Source organism: Tachypleus tridentatus, chromosome 4, assembly GCF_004210375.1.
Source record: "Tachypleus tridentatus isolate NWPU-2018 chromosome 4, ASM421037v1, whole genome shotgun sequence".
Classification (NCBI taxonomy): domain Eukaryota; kingdom Metazoa; phylum Arthropoda; class Merostomata; order Xiphosura; family Limulidae; genus Tachypleus; species Tachypleus tridentatus.
In genome coordinates this window covers 101,506,426-101,524,955 of record NC_134828.1, presented here as the reverse complement: position 1 = coordinate 101,524,955, position 18,530 = coordinate 101,506,426, and the positions used below count along the sequence as shown (strand labels likewise).

Here is an 18,530-nt window from a genome sequence, read left to right as displayed (position 1 = left end):
TGGTATTTTGTGAGACCTCCATGCATATGGGTCACATGGCCATTTGCCTGTTTTATTAAAAACCTTTTAATGGACAGGAGATTCCAAGTTTGTGTGGGTTCGACACTTTCCCATTCTTTTCGACAGAAACTTGGTGTCTATCAGAGCTGCATTTTAAATGTCACAATTTTCAGAATAAATAGTAATGCCATCAATAAACAACTCCCTCTTCCTGTTGCAAATGGGCTCTATGTCGACGGCTTTCACATCTCATGTCAGTCCTCAAACATGAGGTATATTGAGTGGCAGCTACAGACTGCTCTCAATTGTTTACTGAAGTGGACCACAGCAAATAGTTTTAACTTCTCTCTCTCTCAAACTGTTTGCATGAGTTTTTGCTGCCAATAGAGTATTTACCCTGATTCTGAACTTTGTATCGGTGAAGTTGTGCTACCTGTAATCCCTGAGACAAAGTTTTGGGGGCTTATCTTTGACCATAAAGTGACCTTTATACCACACATCAAACAGCTGCAAGTCAAATATACAAGAGCACTGAACATCTTCCATGTCCTCTCTTCCACCACTTGGGTAGTGGATCGATGTTTTGTGCTGAAGATATATTGTGCTCTTGTTTGATTGAAACTCAACTATGGATCACTGGTTTAAGGCTCTGCCAGGACCTCGGCCACGAAGATGCTGGACCCTGTTCATCATCAGGGACTTTATCTCAGCACCGGGGCTTTCTGCACTTCTCCAGTTCAGAGCTTTTATACAGTCTCATGAACCTCCACTGTTTGCAACTGTCTTTACTGTATGCTTTGAAACTTTGTTCTTTACCAAAGCATCCTACCTGGGGATGTGTTTTCCTTCCTCAGTGGGCCATACTTTTTCAGAACAGATGATCTGCCATTGCTCCTTTTGGCCTTCGCATCCAGGCACAATTGGATGAATTGGGTCTGCCCTTGGATAACATAACTGTATCCACTGGTTAGCCCATCCCACCATGGCTTCTTACAGTTTTCAAATGTGATCTATCTTTAAGTCATCTAGGAAAAGCAGACACTCCTGATTGAAAATGCCATCTGTTATTTGCTGAACATCTTTCGAACCATCCTTACATTCCTATTTATACATATAGTTTAAAATCAGTTGACTGTGTGGGCTCTGCCATGGTTTATTGTGGTTTGGTAGTTGCATTCAGAATTCTCTCTAGAGCTTCTCTGTTCACTGCTGAACTATATGCCATTTCTCCTGCCCTAGATCACATAGAAGCTAAGCAGTACTCAAATTGCACTATTTATTCTGACTCACTTAGTTCTCTACTGGCCCTGGAATTGCTTCACATTGGTTCACACCCTGTTCTTGCAGATGTTCAAAACCGATTGGCCCATTTCTCTTTAACATCTACTTCTATCCAGTTTTTCTGGATTCTTGGCCATGTTGGTATTCACGGGAACGAGCTCACCGACACTGCTGCTAAGCCTATCTGCTCTGGCACTATCACTGCTGTGCCTGTCCTATACATGGACTGTGGTCCTCTATTCAAGGCTTGGCTCTGTGCCAGTTGGCAGTGGACGTGGAGTGAGCAACATGAAAACATGGAAAGAGGAAGTTATTCTAACTAGACTACCCATTGGTCACAGTTTTTTAACTCATCATTTTCTTTAATCTGGGACTGATGCACCAATGTGTTGTCTGTGTAACACTCAGGTCACAATAAACCACATTTTACTGTCTTGCCGTCTTTACGACTCCCAATGATGGTACCATTTTAAACATATATTTTGTCCCAAGGTTTATCTGTAACGTTCAGACAATGTTATTGGTGATGGTGACAATGTCCACCTTAGAAATGTTTTTAGTTTTTTAAAGGCCATTTATCTTTTTAATGCTGTTTAAGTTTTTTAAATTTATACATTAATGTGATTTCCTTTTAAGAATCAAAGTCCATCTAATTGAATTTGAAATTAGAAAATGGCCATAATGTCAAATAACTTGACACCAGGACTGACTAATGACCAGGTGACTAATGCTGATTTTTGAAATATCCCGTTAGTCATCCTTGCAAGTTATGATAATTATAGTTTTGCTACAGAAAGTCCTTTACAACTTGTGTAACTGTAGTTTTTCTCTTACTGCTGTAGACTAGATATAAAAATTGGATTTAATGTCATTTATGTTTTAATTCAAAAATTAAACTTTGTTTTGTTTTACCATAATTTCTTTTTATTGGTCTCAATAATTTTACTTTAACTTTTTATTGGATGTTTGGTGCAGATAGTGTGGTTGCTTTGTACCGTAAGACACAAACCAACCAACCAACCAACCAGCTGACTTGCTGTGTATGGTCTGTCTTGTCCTTGCCACTCTACACCTAGAAGCACATCTGTTTATTGTATGGTTTGGATCCTAATCCAAGTATTGTTCTGTCCCTTTTGGACGTGCTACTTGCCATTTCCGCCTTTGTCTGTGGCACCTCTTTTCACACTGGATAAGGTACTAGTGTTCTTGGTACAGAAGTGGTGCTGCCTCCTACATATGATCATTTACTTCAAGGATCTATTTTTTTATTGTGCCCTTTGGATGCTTCTTTATTTCCTTTGCATAGTTCCCTCCATCTGTTCACTGTGGGATTTAGCTATTTATGTGAGAGGTGGTGATGTACTGTGTTGGAACTTTTCCTGTACTGAAAATGTATTTCTGATAGCTACTTACCTTCTTTTGCACTTTTCACTGAAAACCATATTTCCATTTTATGTCAAAACTTGACGTGATAGTTTGATTGAATTGAATAAAGGGATTCACATTTGTCCAGAGGGAGTGTCACACTTCTGTTGGTGGAGGATTTTTGCATGATAATTTGCATATGAGACACAGATGTATCATGTTAATCTTGGGGAATGTGGGAGCTCAAGGCTTGTGGCATACAAAAGAAAAATTGTTTCTGGAGGACAGCACTGAACAAGAATAATTATTATGTGAAGAGGTAAATACCTTGGAAATACATTTTCAGTATTGGAAAATTATAATATTAAATATATTTACTTGAAGAATATTTTGTGTCCAATCTGAACTGAAAAAAAAAGTTGAAAACAAACAGAAATGCTGAAAAGGTTTTTATTAATTTAGGAAATAGTAAATATGTGATTCTATCCTGTACACCATAGTATTAGGTGTAGAATACTCGTGTAAAAAATGAAGTTTTTATATTTCAACATTCCACAACCAGGAGATATGAAGTTTTTGTCACAGCTGTAACTAGGAGCATTGGATTATAATGTGAAAGTGGAGCTTAAGTATGTTTTAATAACAGACACATTAAGCCACATGAAAAGTGGGAGAGTGAAGAACTCCATTTAACTTGATGCATCCTCTGCACTGTGTCAAGGATATTTTGAACCAAAGTGTCGTAGATGTTGACAGCATGATAGCAACTTAACAAGAAAAAGCTTTTAGTATTACAGAAGTAAGTACCTGCTTGAAATTTTGGGTCTTTGTGAGTAAAACTGGGTAAGAGGCCAGATCTCTTCCAAATTTCGGTATATATTTCCATGTTGACAACCGTATTTCAATATATAATCTGTTACTTTCATGTGTGAAAGTTTTTAATGCATATTCGAGACTGACTTTGTTGTTTCTTATTTTCAGCTAAATGGATCTCACTCGCTTTCAGAAGGAGCAGAGAGCATCCATAATGGTCTTATGGTCAGAGACACATCATGCACATCATCAGGAACCCATTGGCAGATAATGATGGAAGAGGTAGCACCTTCTGCTTCAAGCATACTTGATGGTAAAGATGCAATTCTATTGAAACTTTGAACAACCAGGCTCTTTATTGCTTTGGAGTTACCATTAGAATAATATCAAATGTACAGTTAGAATATGCAACAGTCTTAGGTAAATAGATAATTAAAACTTAACTTTTAACTTTTTTGCTTTTGTATGGATGCAGTTAGGAACTTAAAGATGTTTGGAATATATGTACACATATATATATTCCAGTATGATGTCACCACAAAATAATAAAGTGGATAACCTGTAATGGGCTGCCTTGGGCATAGATGTTTGGATTTAACTCTGCACCAGTTAGATAAATTTGTTTAATGCCAGGTTATGCAGTAATGGTTTAAGCACACAAAACATAAGCTTGAGGAGGTTTATGTTTAAAATAAAGAAATTCACTCAGTCTGTTTAATGTAAACAAAAAATAATTTGAATACAAGATATTCATTTATTCATCTACATCAAAGTTCCCAAAACTATCTTGAAACAATTTGATATCATAATTATTAAACTCTTCATTCTAACTGACAATATGTTCATTAATTAGACCTATTATATACATTAACATTGAAATAACAAGTTATCCCAAGATATTCTTCCAAACATAATTTTACCTATAGAATGCAATAAAAATTTTTTCCAATATGTTTATGAATAAATCTAATACATCTTGTATCAGCATAGTTAATATTTAGTAGTCTTCTTTACTTTCATATCATATGTTTGTTATAAAAATTGTTGGACTAGATAAGGGATAGCATTAACTATTTATAAGTTGTTCATAGGATGAATATCTGTAAAACTGTAGTATGGCTGTTCTAGATCCTGAGATGCAGCAGAGTTACTGTGCTATTCTGGATCAGTTGAATAACTACACTATAGCTGGATAAGTCAGGAACAAGTGAGGGGCTGCTTACAGAACCCAAATCACAGCATTTTGAACTACTTAATTAGCATAATTGTAACTTGTCAAAAAGTTTGACTAGCTCAGTTCTACATTTCATTCTTTTAATCTGATTGGTACTTTCTCGGGTGTAATTGCTAGATAACTAGTTTGTATGGGACTGTTGCTGGGCAGTTATCTGTTGATATGGCATAACTATCCAAATTCACTAACTCCACATATATTGATACTCACTGATTAATTTAGTTTTCTAACCTACATTCTTCCACTTGTTGCTTTCTGACTTGTGCAATTAAACAGAACCACGAGTTGCTATTTCTCATGTTGCATTTGGGAACATGTTTCCAACTAACTCATGACATATTTGATAATTGAGCTTCCATTTTGGGATCAAACATGTTTGTAATGGTGTGACTTGATTAATGGGGTGGTATTATGTATTTTCTATTACCATATTTCTTAAGTTGTTCACAAATTTTTAAAACATCCAACATTTATAATTTTAATGAATCCTTGTTAAAAATCTTCTCATTGATATGTGCTGGTAACAAAGGCAATCCAAACTAATATTAATTAAAATACTTCAGAGTTTCACTTGTTCATTGTCTTTCTTCATTTTGTAAGTATTGAGACTTACAGAAAGCTGTATCTTTAACACATGTATAACATCTTGTGGACTTTGTATGAGTACATTGACACTCACTATTGATACTTTACTCTCCACACCTGATTGTAAAAGGACTTTCATAATGATGCATTTATTTTGTAATGAAATGAAACAGTTGTTTCATTTCTCAGTCTCAGGTTATTTGTTGTTCCATGCTTGTCTTAACTACTGCAGATCATGTTGTCCTCAAGAACATTTTTCTTATGGATTAAGATAGGCATGACCTTTCTTTTAACAACATTTTTCTTGAAGTTATGACCTATTTCATTTTTTAAATTTTGAGTTGTTTCCTATTTTATTAAAGAGAGCATGTTTTTGTAATTTTAAGCTGCATTTCAAGCAAGTATGCTTCATTGAGCTTAAGTTTAACAAAGTTTGTTAGATGAGTTAAAACATGCATATGTAATGTGTTTTCACATTAACCCTTTTGCAAGAGGGTGACATATTTTACAGTTCTCAACAGGGAAAGGACATTTATACAATAGTACATAGAGTAACACCCAAGATAACCTCACTAAACCTGGTAAGATTTTGTTAAACATAAGTATCTCGTACACAAAGAATGACAATATTTTAATTAAGTATTTCTACTTAAAATATATTATTTACCTATAGTAGTTATTTGCACTCAAACTCTGAACAGTTAGAGTGCAAAGTGATTTTATCATTTTAATTTTAAGTATAAAAATACTTTCCTTTATTTCATAGTTTTCATAGTTTATTTCTCCCTGTCCTTTACCTTTTTATTACTCATCTCAGCACAAATTAACAGTGTCTTTGGGGTGTAATTATGATATGTTACTCAGACATATTAAAATTTTCTCATTTTCATGAGGTTTGCATTTTTAATGAAATTTTGATTTTGTTTTGTTAGCTTTTGCTTCAAAAACTTTATTTATTGTGAATTATCAAAAAAAAAACAGGGCCAAGTATAAATCACTGAGTGTATAATATTGTTCATACTTAGGCCTTATTTTGTCTATGGCTTTTGGAGGCTTGTTACCTGCCAGGATCATTACAGCAGTTGTTCAACAAGTTGGAGATTCCAAAATGCTTGCTTGGTCTTCTATTCCTATTTTATTGGCTGAATTTCTGATTTTGTGTCACTGTTCTTGTCATAATTTTCTCCTCATTCCATCACCTTTTCTTTTTATTAGTAACCATGGCAGGTCTCTTGCTGTTGATGTTTATACCACTCCATTCCTTCTAGCAGTCATCTTGTGACTGCCTTTATTTTTTTCCTTTAGCTGTTAATCATGGACTTGTCAATGCCTGAACCTCTACTAACTGTTAGGAAGTCCTGTCTATGGCATTTCTCTTTTCCCAGTTTGATGAAGTGAATTTTTTTGTCTTCTTCACTTTGTTCTTCTACTCCTCCTTTATCCATCCTCTTCATCTTGCTTCCATGCTAGACTGTAATGTTAATTGGGTTTATATGATTTGGTGCATACCCATTCAAATTATTGGCTTCCTGCCATATATATTGCCTTTTTATCCAGGGTTGGTTTCTCCTTCTTTTACCTACTATTACAGCTGTTCTTATGTCTGTCCTATTGTTGCTTCTCACATCATTTTCCACAACACTTCTGTATCACTCTTCTGAGTTTGATCTTTTCTTCCTCAGTCTGTAACTGCTTGAGAGGTTGTCTGTACTTCCTTCATCTGTTCTTTGCCTTTTGAACTGTTTGGATCTGAATAATGGAAAGAACTCCTATTCTCTTTCCTAGATCCATAGATGTCCACTGTGAGATGGGTTGTTCAGCAAGACCACTTGAAATATCCTCATGATATATCTATATTTTCATCCTTTTTTGTCTAATCCAGACCATACCTATTCTATGGACTATCATGGAAAAAGCCAGTACCAAGGATTGATCACCCGTTGCATTGTCTCAGGTAAAATATCTTTTCACACTAGATGACTGATGGGGTCTGAGCAAATTTTTCCTGGCCTCTCACCACAAATCCCTCTCCTCATTTAGTGGAGCATGGGAGACCTTGTTGTTTATCATTTCCTAGTAACTGCTGATGGTGGACTATGGAGAACCCTCATCGATTTGACTCGTGAACTAGGGTGATATACAACGTAGTACCATTACAGTAGAAAATTATAAATATAACACATGCTACTTGATCCTTCTTGCAACCAGAGTTTATTCACTAGAGTTGAGATGATCATGTTTTGTAATGCTGTTCCCTCCTCCTGCAACCAGTAGTCTTTTCAGCAGAGTTGAAGCAAGCAAACACTACAATACTATATTCTACTCCTGTAACTGTTCAGCATAGTTTAAGTGAGCACACACTGTGATACAGTTATCTTCTCCTGTGGTTACAAAAGTTAAAGTTGCTCTAAAAAATGTTGAATTATTCCTATGGGGGGGGAAACCAATTTTATATCCAGACACATTATTGTCACACAAACCAATGTTTGTTTATGAATGCATCTTACACGCAGGATTCTTGTCACTGTGAATTGAGTGCTAAAGCATGACAGTATCTGCCTGTTGCTCAATTCCTCAGTTAACCAAGTTTTTTTTTCTAGAGGGAATGTAGCATTGTGACATTTGGAAATAGAAAGCTGTCTTAGTTCTGGTTAGTTATCTCACATCTTGTATGCACAAAAACATGGAAAGTTGAAGTGTCTACATGAATACTCTCCATCCAAACAAGAAACTTTGAAAGATACATTTCTTTCACAAAACTGCATGTTAACTAAGGAGGTAGGAAACACATCATATCAATCTGTACCACACATAAGGTAAGTGGATATGTACAAGCATTCATGCTTTACATGAAAGTGTGCTTTGTCTAAATGTTCTTGAACAAGTGAAGATATAAATGATAAATAGATTGGTTGCATTGTTTACTACTTTTAGGAAGTGATGTGTTAAGTTGCTTTCTGTTTCTGATTTTGAATGAACCAAGATGTATTTGAGATTTTTTCACATTTTTACATGTGAGACACATTTGAAAAAATGTATGATTTACTGTGGTCATGAAACGGTATGCAAATTTTTTGGTAATTATGTGATGTATGTAAAACTTATCTTCAGGGATTCTTGTGTGCATTTTCATCAGGTGAAAGGAGTTGCATGCTAAGTAAATGACTTGTGGTTGGTTTCTAGTAAACTGAAATGTCTAATGTATCATCTGAAATAGTTATCACAATATTAAAGAAGTAAACACTGAAACATAAAAGACTGCATATAAAGTTTTAATGGTGGGTTGAACCTATGTATAAAGAGCTTCCATTCATATTTTGTGTCAACTGTTGTATTGTCAAGGATGCCATAAATAAATCTCATAGGGTTGGACTCCACTGAAAATTTTAAACCCTGCTTTTTCATGTATCCAACAAAAAGACAGCTGTGAAGGAGAGCCATTTTGATTCTTATAGCAGCTCTATTAAATTGGAAACATCAAATCTGAGAACAGGGTTACCCAATTTTAAGTATACTTGTTTTTTTGGTTGCTTTATTTTTGAAAATTATTTAGTTTATGCTGTAATGAATCTTTTTAGATTCTTTCTGGGAGGAAGGTTTAATGAAACTTTGTTATAAAGCCAAAAATGTATTCTTTAAATGTTTGAATAATGTAACTATGACAACAAAGTATGGTTGAATAGATTCAAGGCAATACGAAAGAGAACATGGTGAGTCCAAGCACTGTTTGACTAACTATTTGTGTTAAAACATAACAACTTGATAAAACTGAAAGTTAATTTTTAAGCTGTAAACTAAACAATCCTTTGGAATAAATGACAGATTTTGATTCTTGTGATCCATTATCATTTGATTTAGTATTCCATTATTCCACTTTGAAATTAGAAGCAAGTGATTTTATTCACATTCAGAACAACTCTATATTTTTTAACATAATTTATTTATAATTTTTGTACTTTCTTATCTCTTAAACCATTTGCTTGCTGAAATTTACTTAATTAAATAATAAAAATAATTGCCTTTTTATGTATATGTTTGAACCTTGTAAAATAACTTTTTTTTAATACCAAGTTATGTTATTCATATAAATGTTCTTTGAAACTTCCTCAAGTAGGTTGAAACTGTTAAGCCTGATGTGTCATTTTGTTTGATATTGTAGTCTCATTTTTGAATGCCTTAAACCTTCATTGTATGGAGGATTAACTTTCTTGTAGTCATCCTGATAATCTAAGTTAGATATGTATCATACTTTTATTATTCCATGTTATTTTATTGATATAAATAGGATATTAACTTTCCAATCCTCTCTCTGTAATTTATTGATTTTTTTTATATATTCAGCTTGGTAAGAAGGCTTTATTGCAAAGTAGTTATGCACTTTGAATTAGATTTTCACACTTTCATCAATTACTGATTTACTATTACCATGACATAGCTCATGGTGTGAGACCTGGGTATCCATATTGCTATGGAGAATTGAGTTAGTAACATTTTGAAATCATACTTTTTTGTTTTATTTTCTGTTGTTCAGAACTAACAGTCTGCTTGGTGCCAGATCTCACTATGGCTACTCAATCAGTTCTAAATTTGTTATGTCTCTACTTGAAATTCATTTCCTGTCACTCTTCAGACTTTTCAACACACATTTCCAGTAAGCATGCCCTGTCTTTCTTGGTTTTATTTCTTTATCCTGCCTTACTTGAGAAGAAATGTATCTTTACCTTTCTAGACTCTCACTTTTTATGCATCTAATCATCTAGTGGTGTAACTCATAAATTTTAAATATTATGTTATTAGAGTTCAAGTAGTACTAAAGTAGCTTCTTGTTTCTTGTGTCAGTTCATCTCTTGTAAGAGTGAAACTAACAAATAATATTCTACAGCTGATTTATTCAAAGACTACTCATGGGTTAAGTAAACTTATAAATAGGAGGCAATTTGAAAAAGTGAAATAACACAGTATTATTATCACCAGATGACACTTTAAAAGCATAACAGCCCTTGTAATAATAATTATAATTCCTATCCATTTTAAAGCTAAAACTAGATTTTAAGAAGTAATTCTGTAATTTTGATACAGTATTAGTAAAATCTACTGTTAGAAAATGAATGTTTTAGTCTTGTTTTTTTGTGTGTAATTTCTGAAATTAATGAGGTTATCAACTTAACCTACAGCAGAAATATTTAGCTGGCAGGTTCCTTTGGAATGGTTCACCACAAAACGACGAGGAAAAGAACGGGGTGACAAGGCTCTACCAAAAAGTGTTCGGTATGGCTAAACATTATCCTAAACTGAAATATAACTGATATAAAAATAGAGAAAAACTGTTATTCATTATTTCTGGATTTCTTGATATACATGTTCTAAAGTATAATTTATATCACAATGTAACAAAACCAAATAGATACAAACATATGAATGAATTCAGTTTAATCACAATTCTCATATTTTAACTTACACTTTTACTTAAAGAAAGGCACTTAAAAATATTTCTCTGATACTGGATAATCAAATAAGAAACAATCACTTGTACTGAAATGTGTTAAAACTTGTTTAGTTAATCTTCATTGTAAAGAAAGCTTAGAGTCATAAAGTCAAATTTGGTAGTTTTTTTTCTCCTCTATCTTTTTTTCAGGAGATATTACAAAACTCAAGATGAGCTTATTACAGCATTTGAAGAACTACAACTGGAAGTTGATGATGCTATGGAAAACACTGATGAAAAGACCAGCTTGAGAAGAAAAGCAACTTTTATGTCAAAACTGTCATTTGTGTGCAATTTGGTAGGTTTTTATACGTAGTTGAAAACAATAAGTGGAATAGCTGACTTTCTTATTAGACTATATTAAAAGGTTTACCTTTTAGACCACATTATTTCCATGTGTAGAATAAGGGCAGATTCCAAACAGGGAACCATAATGATGAGATATCTGGTAGGTTGTAGCATGTATAAAAATATTCTGTTCTAAGTGACTGATGTTTGGAAATTGACAGTATGTACTATCATAATGTTAGAAGAATTCATCTAAAAAAATGGAAAAGTAGCAAGATGCAAGTAAGTTGCTCCTGTTTTACAGATTCCTTGGATGTGGTTCCTCATTCAGGGTTTCTAATATTAAGGACCTTTTATAGTAGTATACATGAAATTCATATTTGTCTTATTTGTATTTCTTTTTTCTTCAATTGTTAGTAATCTAATTTTTTTTATACAGTTACAGTGTAGCTATTATTTCATATTTTAAGTAAATTTTCAGGTACTCTTAAACAGTACAGTCTTGCCCTCTTTAATCAGAACTTAAGTTATGATATTAGGTCAGTTTTTCTCTTCCTGAAAGCATATCTTATTTATTTTAAGTTTCTTTACAGGATGGTTTAGTATAGAGTTAGTATTGCATTTGTCATGTAACTTGTGTGGTCGTCATTTACACATCTCTTGTTTAACCAATGATAACATTTATAAATGTGTTCATGAAAGTGAACTTTTTTCTTTTATTATTCACATGAAAATTTGTAGAAACTCATGTTGATCTCTAGTGACCATTAAGCTGTGATATATTAAGGTTGCTCTGACTTCTTTTGGAGCAGTAAAGCAGGTTGATAGAATAACAGGAGGTTCAACAAGATTTTAGTGCAAGGTTATCTAAGTTCATGAGAATAAAATATGGACACTGTACACAACTATGCAGAAATACAAGGAACAGTCTTTATTTAAGACTAACATTGTGTATGTACATGCACTTGCTTTGGATGCTGGACAGCCACTTTTACTGTATCTGAGTGGTTCTCTAAAATTCACTGATTTAGATTCTGTTTCAGACTAATTAAACTGATGTTATTTACATAGATAATAAGGACAGATCAGTGAGAGATACTCATATAAGTAGTTATTTTAATTCAAACATAAGAGATGTAACCTTGAGGCCTTAACTGATATCATTGAAGGCCATTGTTGTTTACATTCATGCAATATTGCTCACGGGTAGATTTGGTGTTACCTCCAGAGGATGACAAATTAAAAAGGCAACCAAAGTGAAAGCAACTTGATAAATGTCCTAACTATATGTACAAATTGTACATGCTCAGATTAACTAATAGATCTTTAAAAAATATACTATATTAAGTTACAAATTTGAATATCCTCTATATGCCATACTTTTCTTTACCCTTTACTTCAGGCTTGTCCTTAATCTGACAATTAATTCTAAAGTATAAAAACAATAAATTAATACACATGCATTGGATAAAGGTTTACTCCTGTAAATACAGAAAACATGACCCTTTAACAAAGAAAACCAATACCTAATTAAATACTATAAACAAATCTGCAGTACACCCATAAAAGGAACTTTTTAAAAATAATGTACAGTCAACCAAAACTTAAATAATGTAAATTACAAAATAACATTTTAAAATTAATTGGAATATTCAATCAACAAATTACTGAGTTGCTGCACAGTGTTAAGTCTAGATTGTTTGCAATACCCTTAGTTATTAAACTCTGATATGGTGGCAACCATGTATTCACTTTTTGTTGCAGTTTAATAGATACAACACTAGTGTTACAACTAGTTTCTTTCTCTTTGCTCAATATGCAGATGGTTGCACCTGTGGAAAAATAGAAAAATCAGTCACCCATAATTTCAAAGTAATACTGGTATTTCATCTTTTCTTGTGCACCTACCTGTCCACGTGAATGCTGCTTGCCTTCTGAACAGGAAGCAGCTTATTATTTGTTTGGGACCAGTATTCATGTTTTATGGTACTTACACAACATACTTCATCTGTAGTAGACCTTGGAATACCACTTGTGTAAATGGAGATATTTTTAGTGCTCTCTCATGTACACTCTTGCATTCCCTTCTTTCTGGATCAGATCTGGTCAATGTCAGATAAATATCCAATGGAATATCACTTGACCAGTTGCACAGACAAAACTGATAGATAATCTTGTACAGTAATCTTATTGAAAGGATGTGGAAGCTACAACCAGTATTATTGATAACAGCTTTCATTCTTTGAGTGATGTCTGTAAGAGAAAGAGAGTTGGAAATTCAGGTTTCCATTCACACCTAGCTTATCTCCATTTGTCAGTATTAAATCAATAATGACAAGTCTGAGTGTTGGTTTTGCTTTGAGAATCATAAGATTTACCAGAGTTGTGGCCATTCCTTTATCATCTAAAAAAATTCTCTTTTTCCCTTGTATTCTGATAGGCACATACCAAGGACCAGCCAGCTATGAGAGAGTTTGGCTCTTCACCAAACCTTTGGTGCTAGACCTCCATTATATTCTCCAAGTTGGTGATCAAGTCTGTTTTGATCATTGTTAGTTATCTGAAGCTGGAACTGCATCGTTCATTACCTATTTTTTGTCTTCCTTTACCTGTTGATCTGATAAACACGTCTACTTTGCGTGATATGGGCAGTTCACTCCAAAGTGACTCAGTACTCCACATGCAAAGAAAATGTTTTGCTTCTCCATCCCAGGTTGATGTCTGGGTTGAAGCATAATTAACATAAATTGTAACATACTCACCATGGGAGGACTGGAATAGCCTAGTCCATGCACTATGTGCCAGTTTAACATTATTACATTGCTGGTTATGTGATAAAAGCCATAGACTTTTGCAACTTTGTCAAAAATTCATATGACACTTCCTCATGGTCACAAGTTTTTCAAATTATAGAAAAATGCCATTTCTTCAAAAACAATGCTTTTAAATGTGTGGATAGAGGGCACTGAAGTCCTGGGAGTTTGTCTGCTTACAATATTTGACTGGTCTGCTATTCAACAAACTTTTCATTGCAGGTACAGAATATAGAATTTTTCATACCTGTGCTTTGATCAACTGGCTTCACAGGTTAAACACATTACTTCCCTAACCAGTTCCCTTTTTTATACAAATTAAAAGGTTTAAAGGGCACAGAAGTATTCTATTGAGAGGAATGCTTTCATTCTGGATGTCCTTAGGTGTTTAGTCTGCATAAGCCATGAGAATCAGAAGTGTCTGAGGCTTCGTGCTTATTTTCAGTAAATGTCTCATAGCTCCAACTGGTCTTGGAATTATCTGTTTTTATTTATTGTATTTTAATGCTCCAAATACACGGTTCTCTAGTTGTTGAGACCTTGTCTTTAGGACAGCATGGGTATTTTTTCAATTTTTTGTGAGCATCTGCTAATTTGGCCATTTTCTGACTCCTGACTTTTTTTTTGGGATACAGAACAAGAAAGACTAAAGTCCTAGGGGTCTGTTCATACATTTTTACTGAGCTACTTCCTAGATAATCTTTCATTACAACATTGGGACAAAGTATTCCTCTTACATGTATATGCCACCATTTGTGCTCCTATAATTGGCTCCACAAATAAATCATCCTAACCAAGGATTTGGTTATTTGTAAGAACTAAGGTGTGTCTAGGACAAATACCCTGCTGAGAAAAATGTTTCTTATGTTTGTTTTTAAATATATATAAAGCTGGTTCACTTTACTAAGTCTCTCTTTAATCCAGTTCTTTCAGTATTTCTGGTTCTGGATTCTACTGTAACTCTGGTTGATGACATCTTTGGTGCAGCCTTCTTTATTAATCTACTCCACATGGGAAAGTGGTCAAAGACCATGTTGTCTCATTTGCTGAAAAATTTGAACTATTATTTTATGAATTTATGTTAGTAAGTTTTGGTATTAAACTGTTGTATTATAGATTATTTAGCTTCTTAGTATAAAAGTAAATATTAAGAAAACACCTTTGAACATTGATTTTGGTGTGTTACATGGTTGTTGAATGCAGCACTTGTTCAAATTAGATGTTTTTTTATGTTTATAATTTCTTACAAATTAGGGACTAAAATTACCAATATTGACAAGCTAGAATATAAAATAAGGACATTCTTGCCTTTCTATTTGCTGAAATATCAACTGTTCAGAATTAAACACAGTGTCCCTGTCTACCTCTTTCAATTTTTGAGAAAATTTCTTCATATAAAATTACTTCTGGCTATGGCCTGCAAATAGGCAATTGAAAGCTTACAACATCTTCTAGTTGCTTTCTTAGTCATTTTCAAGTATTATAATGTCAACTTGTTTTTTGATACAAAACTTTAAGTTGGTAAGTTGAGTCTTTCATATGCTCGAAATTTCATATTTTTTCAGACCCAAATACAGCTTAGTTTCTAAGCTTCTTAAATTATAGTGAAATTGTATGGTATCAGTATAGTAACTATAATTGTTTGGTTATTCAAATGTATATATTATATATAAAGAAATTATTTGTTTCACATCCTCTTCATGCACACTTTCTTATGGGCTAGCAAGCTACAACAAGCAGCAACCAAGTACAAAGGTTGTAAGAAGAAGATAAGTTTTTTTTTACTTCATTTGCTGTTCTATGTTTCAACAAAAAATATGTTTAAGAACTTGTTTGTAAATAGTAATAATGTATAATAATTGAAATGTGACTGTATTTTATAAAATACTAGTCCACTAAACCACAACTAAGACAGGGAAGACTGAAGGTCACTTTTATATCACTGGATACAATAACGTGAGTAAATGTGCATTGCTTCATTGTAACTTCTGTATTTCTAGTCAGACATGACTGGGAAGTCAATATAATGAAAATAATTAATATATATAAATGTGTAATGTTATGATATTACCTTGACCAAACATTTGTGTTTGTGAGTTATAATATGTTGTCATTCTAGGATCAAAAAGCATAGTGTATATTTACTTCCTAATTTTTTTATGGTGGTTAAATCTACCAAACCAATAAAAAGATTTGATAGTGAAAATAACATAATTTTTCTTAAAATATTTGATAATTATGTTGATGTTATTAAAATTTGTTTTAAAATCTTAATATAAAAATTACTTTGCATGTTAGATAGCAATGTTTCAAAAAAAAGGACAGAAGAAAACATTAGTTAAAAAAACTTAAGACTTAATAAAAAATATTTGTTGCAAAAAAAACCTTGTAATATTTACTGATAATTTACCAAATTTTATGAACATATGCTTACTAATTTAAAAATTATAGAATGAAAAGTATAAAAAGCACAAAATGGTCTCAAGGTTGATTCCAGCGATCTAGTCCGTGCTGAAAGATTTAACTTTCTGCCTATATTTTTGTCTAATCTTTAACCACTCTCTGATTCTTGTTTCCTTTTCAGTATGACTATTCAGTATTTCAGAGGTAAATCTACACAATTTAAATTTTATATTTTTAGGATTTATGTGAATTTCAAACAAGTGCTTTTCTCTGAAATACCTTTCTGTTCACTTCCCCATTACTGAATGATAAGAAGTTTTCCATCATGATTGCAACTTATAAATCTGAATTATGGTGGAAAATTAGAGCATATGTAAGATATCCTGGCATGTGTGATAAGTCAAATAGAAAGTGTGAAAGTTCATAGTTGTGGGTACATTGACAAATGCTTTGCTTTGCAACTGATACATTCAAACCTTTTAGTCAAATGGTTGTTGACAGCATGAGAGCAACTCAACATGGAAATGATTTGGTTTTTTGGAAGTAAGACTACTTTGAAATTCCTTAAAATATTAAAAATGTATAAATAAATATGCTTTTAACTTTCTCATGAGCTTGACTTTTTTACTTTATACAGCTTCTCCTAATAATTAAGACTGTGGCTGCATGTTTATCTGGGTCCCTGTCAATATTGTCATCTGTGATTGACAGTGGGGTTGATTTGGCCTCTGGGATTTTGATGTGGTGGAGTAATCGAGCCATCAAGAAAAGGGACTTGTACCAGTATCCTCAAGGTAAAAAATGACAGGCAAAATTGAATATGTTAGAACTGAATGCTGAAGTGTATTGTAAAATTTATTTTTGTTTCTCAAAAGTAATAAATAAACTTAAACTCAAATAACATAAATAAAAGTTTTAAATTTTTGTTATAGCTAAAAGCAGTCATATAAGTTTTGTAGCACATGCTTGAAATGCTGAAATTATTTAGAAGTTTATAAATCAGTTTACTTATTTGTTGTTGTTATGCATATTAAAAAAAAACCTGAAGTGTCATCACGTGTATATTGTTTTTGGTAGAATATAGCTTACCTTTGCAATATTTAAAAAAGTTTGTATCTTATTGGCTTTTAAACTAATGGAGAATATTGAGATATAAGAATATTCAACTGTTCATAAATTACAGTATAAAAAAGTAAGTGTTTTACAGTATGATAGGGGCTTTTAAATTAATTTAGAATATTTGGATATACATTTACTAGGCCAGTGATGAGATATAATGGTATCAAAAAGTTCATGAATTTACAGCATAAAAATAAATAAAAAGATTTGTGACTCATGAGTATCTATCACTCCTTAATTTAAATTTTTAAAGTGAAAAATTTTGAAGAATTTAAAAATATAATTTAATAATTTAATGCCAGAGTTTTGTGGAAGAGTTAATTATATGTATATTTTTAACCTGCCAGGTCGAACTCGCCTTGAACCCATAGCTATAGTTATATTGTCAGTGATCATGTCTCTTGCATCAGTGCAGATGGTACGAGAATCGGTAGAAAATATAATATTTTATACAGTACACAGTGGAATAATCAGTTTCGAAGCTGAAACTATTGCTGTTTGTTTGATTACCATTGGTAAGTCTTTAATGAATTTGCTGTTCATAAATTCAAAATTAAAGAACAGCAGAAGTTGTAATGTGTATTAGTCAAATCCTTTACTGACAGATTTGATTTTGATATTTTCTATGCTTGATAATCGTGAATTAAAGTTTTTTAATTATCTGTACAGAAATGAATAAAAGAAATTGTATAAAAAGGATGAGCTGTAAGAAAGGCCATTTTTAAACAACTGTAAAGAGAGAAAAAAAAGGTATAACAAAACTACAGTTGACATTATTAATTAAAAAAAATATTTTTGTGACAGTGGAAACAGAGGTATTTCTTGACAGTTTTTTTTCGTAATTCATTAAGTATATATAATTTACATGGTATTTTAGAGAATATTAATACTGATAGAGTTAAGTAAATTAAAACCATATCAAAAGAAAGGACTGCATTAAAAACAGCAAACCCAAACCTCTTACTAATTATATTAGTTTGTTATAACTAAAAACAAGCAGTGAAAAACTAAAAACTCAGGCAGTGAAGGGTGATACAGATGTGGGACATTGCAGGCTTGAGCACCCACATCTCACTCTCTTAATTTCTCTATCTGTTATTTTAACATTTATTTATGTGAGACTGGCAGTTGGAGGTTAAGACTG

General features: G+C 32.7%; 1 protein-coding gene across 6 annotated transcripts in view; it reads left to right on the top strand.

The window, feature by feature from the left end:
• Positions 1–18,530, top strand: part of LOC143249781 (uncharacterized) — a 46,325-nt gene that overhangs the window by 15,819 nt on the left and 11,976 nt on the right. For 4 of the 6 annotated variants that reach the window (XM_076500195.1, XM_076500193.1, XM_076500196.1 and 1 more), the window contains exons 2-6: positions 3,628–3,772; positions 10,453–10,546; positions 10,914–11,061; positions 16,905–17,061; positions 17,734–17,901. In XM_076500195.1, the coding sequence (XP_076356310.1) occupies positions 3,628–3,772; positions 10,453–10,546; positions 10,914–11,061; positions 16,905–17,061; positions 17,734–17,901 (712 nt within the window). The remainder of the gene's footprint in view (positions 1–3,627; positions 3,773–10,452; positions 10,547–10,913; positions 11,062–16,904; positions 17,062–17,733; positions 17,902–18,530) is intronic. The other 2 variants (XM_076500194.1, XM_076500197.1) reach the window with 1 other exon arrangement.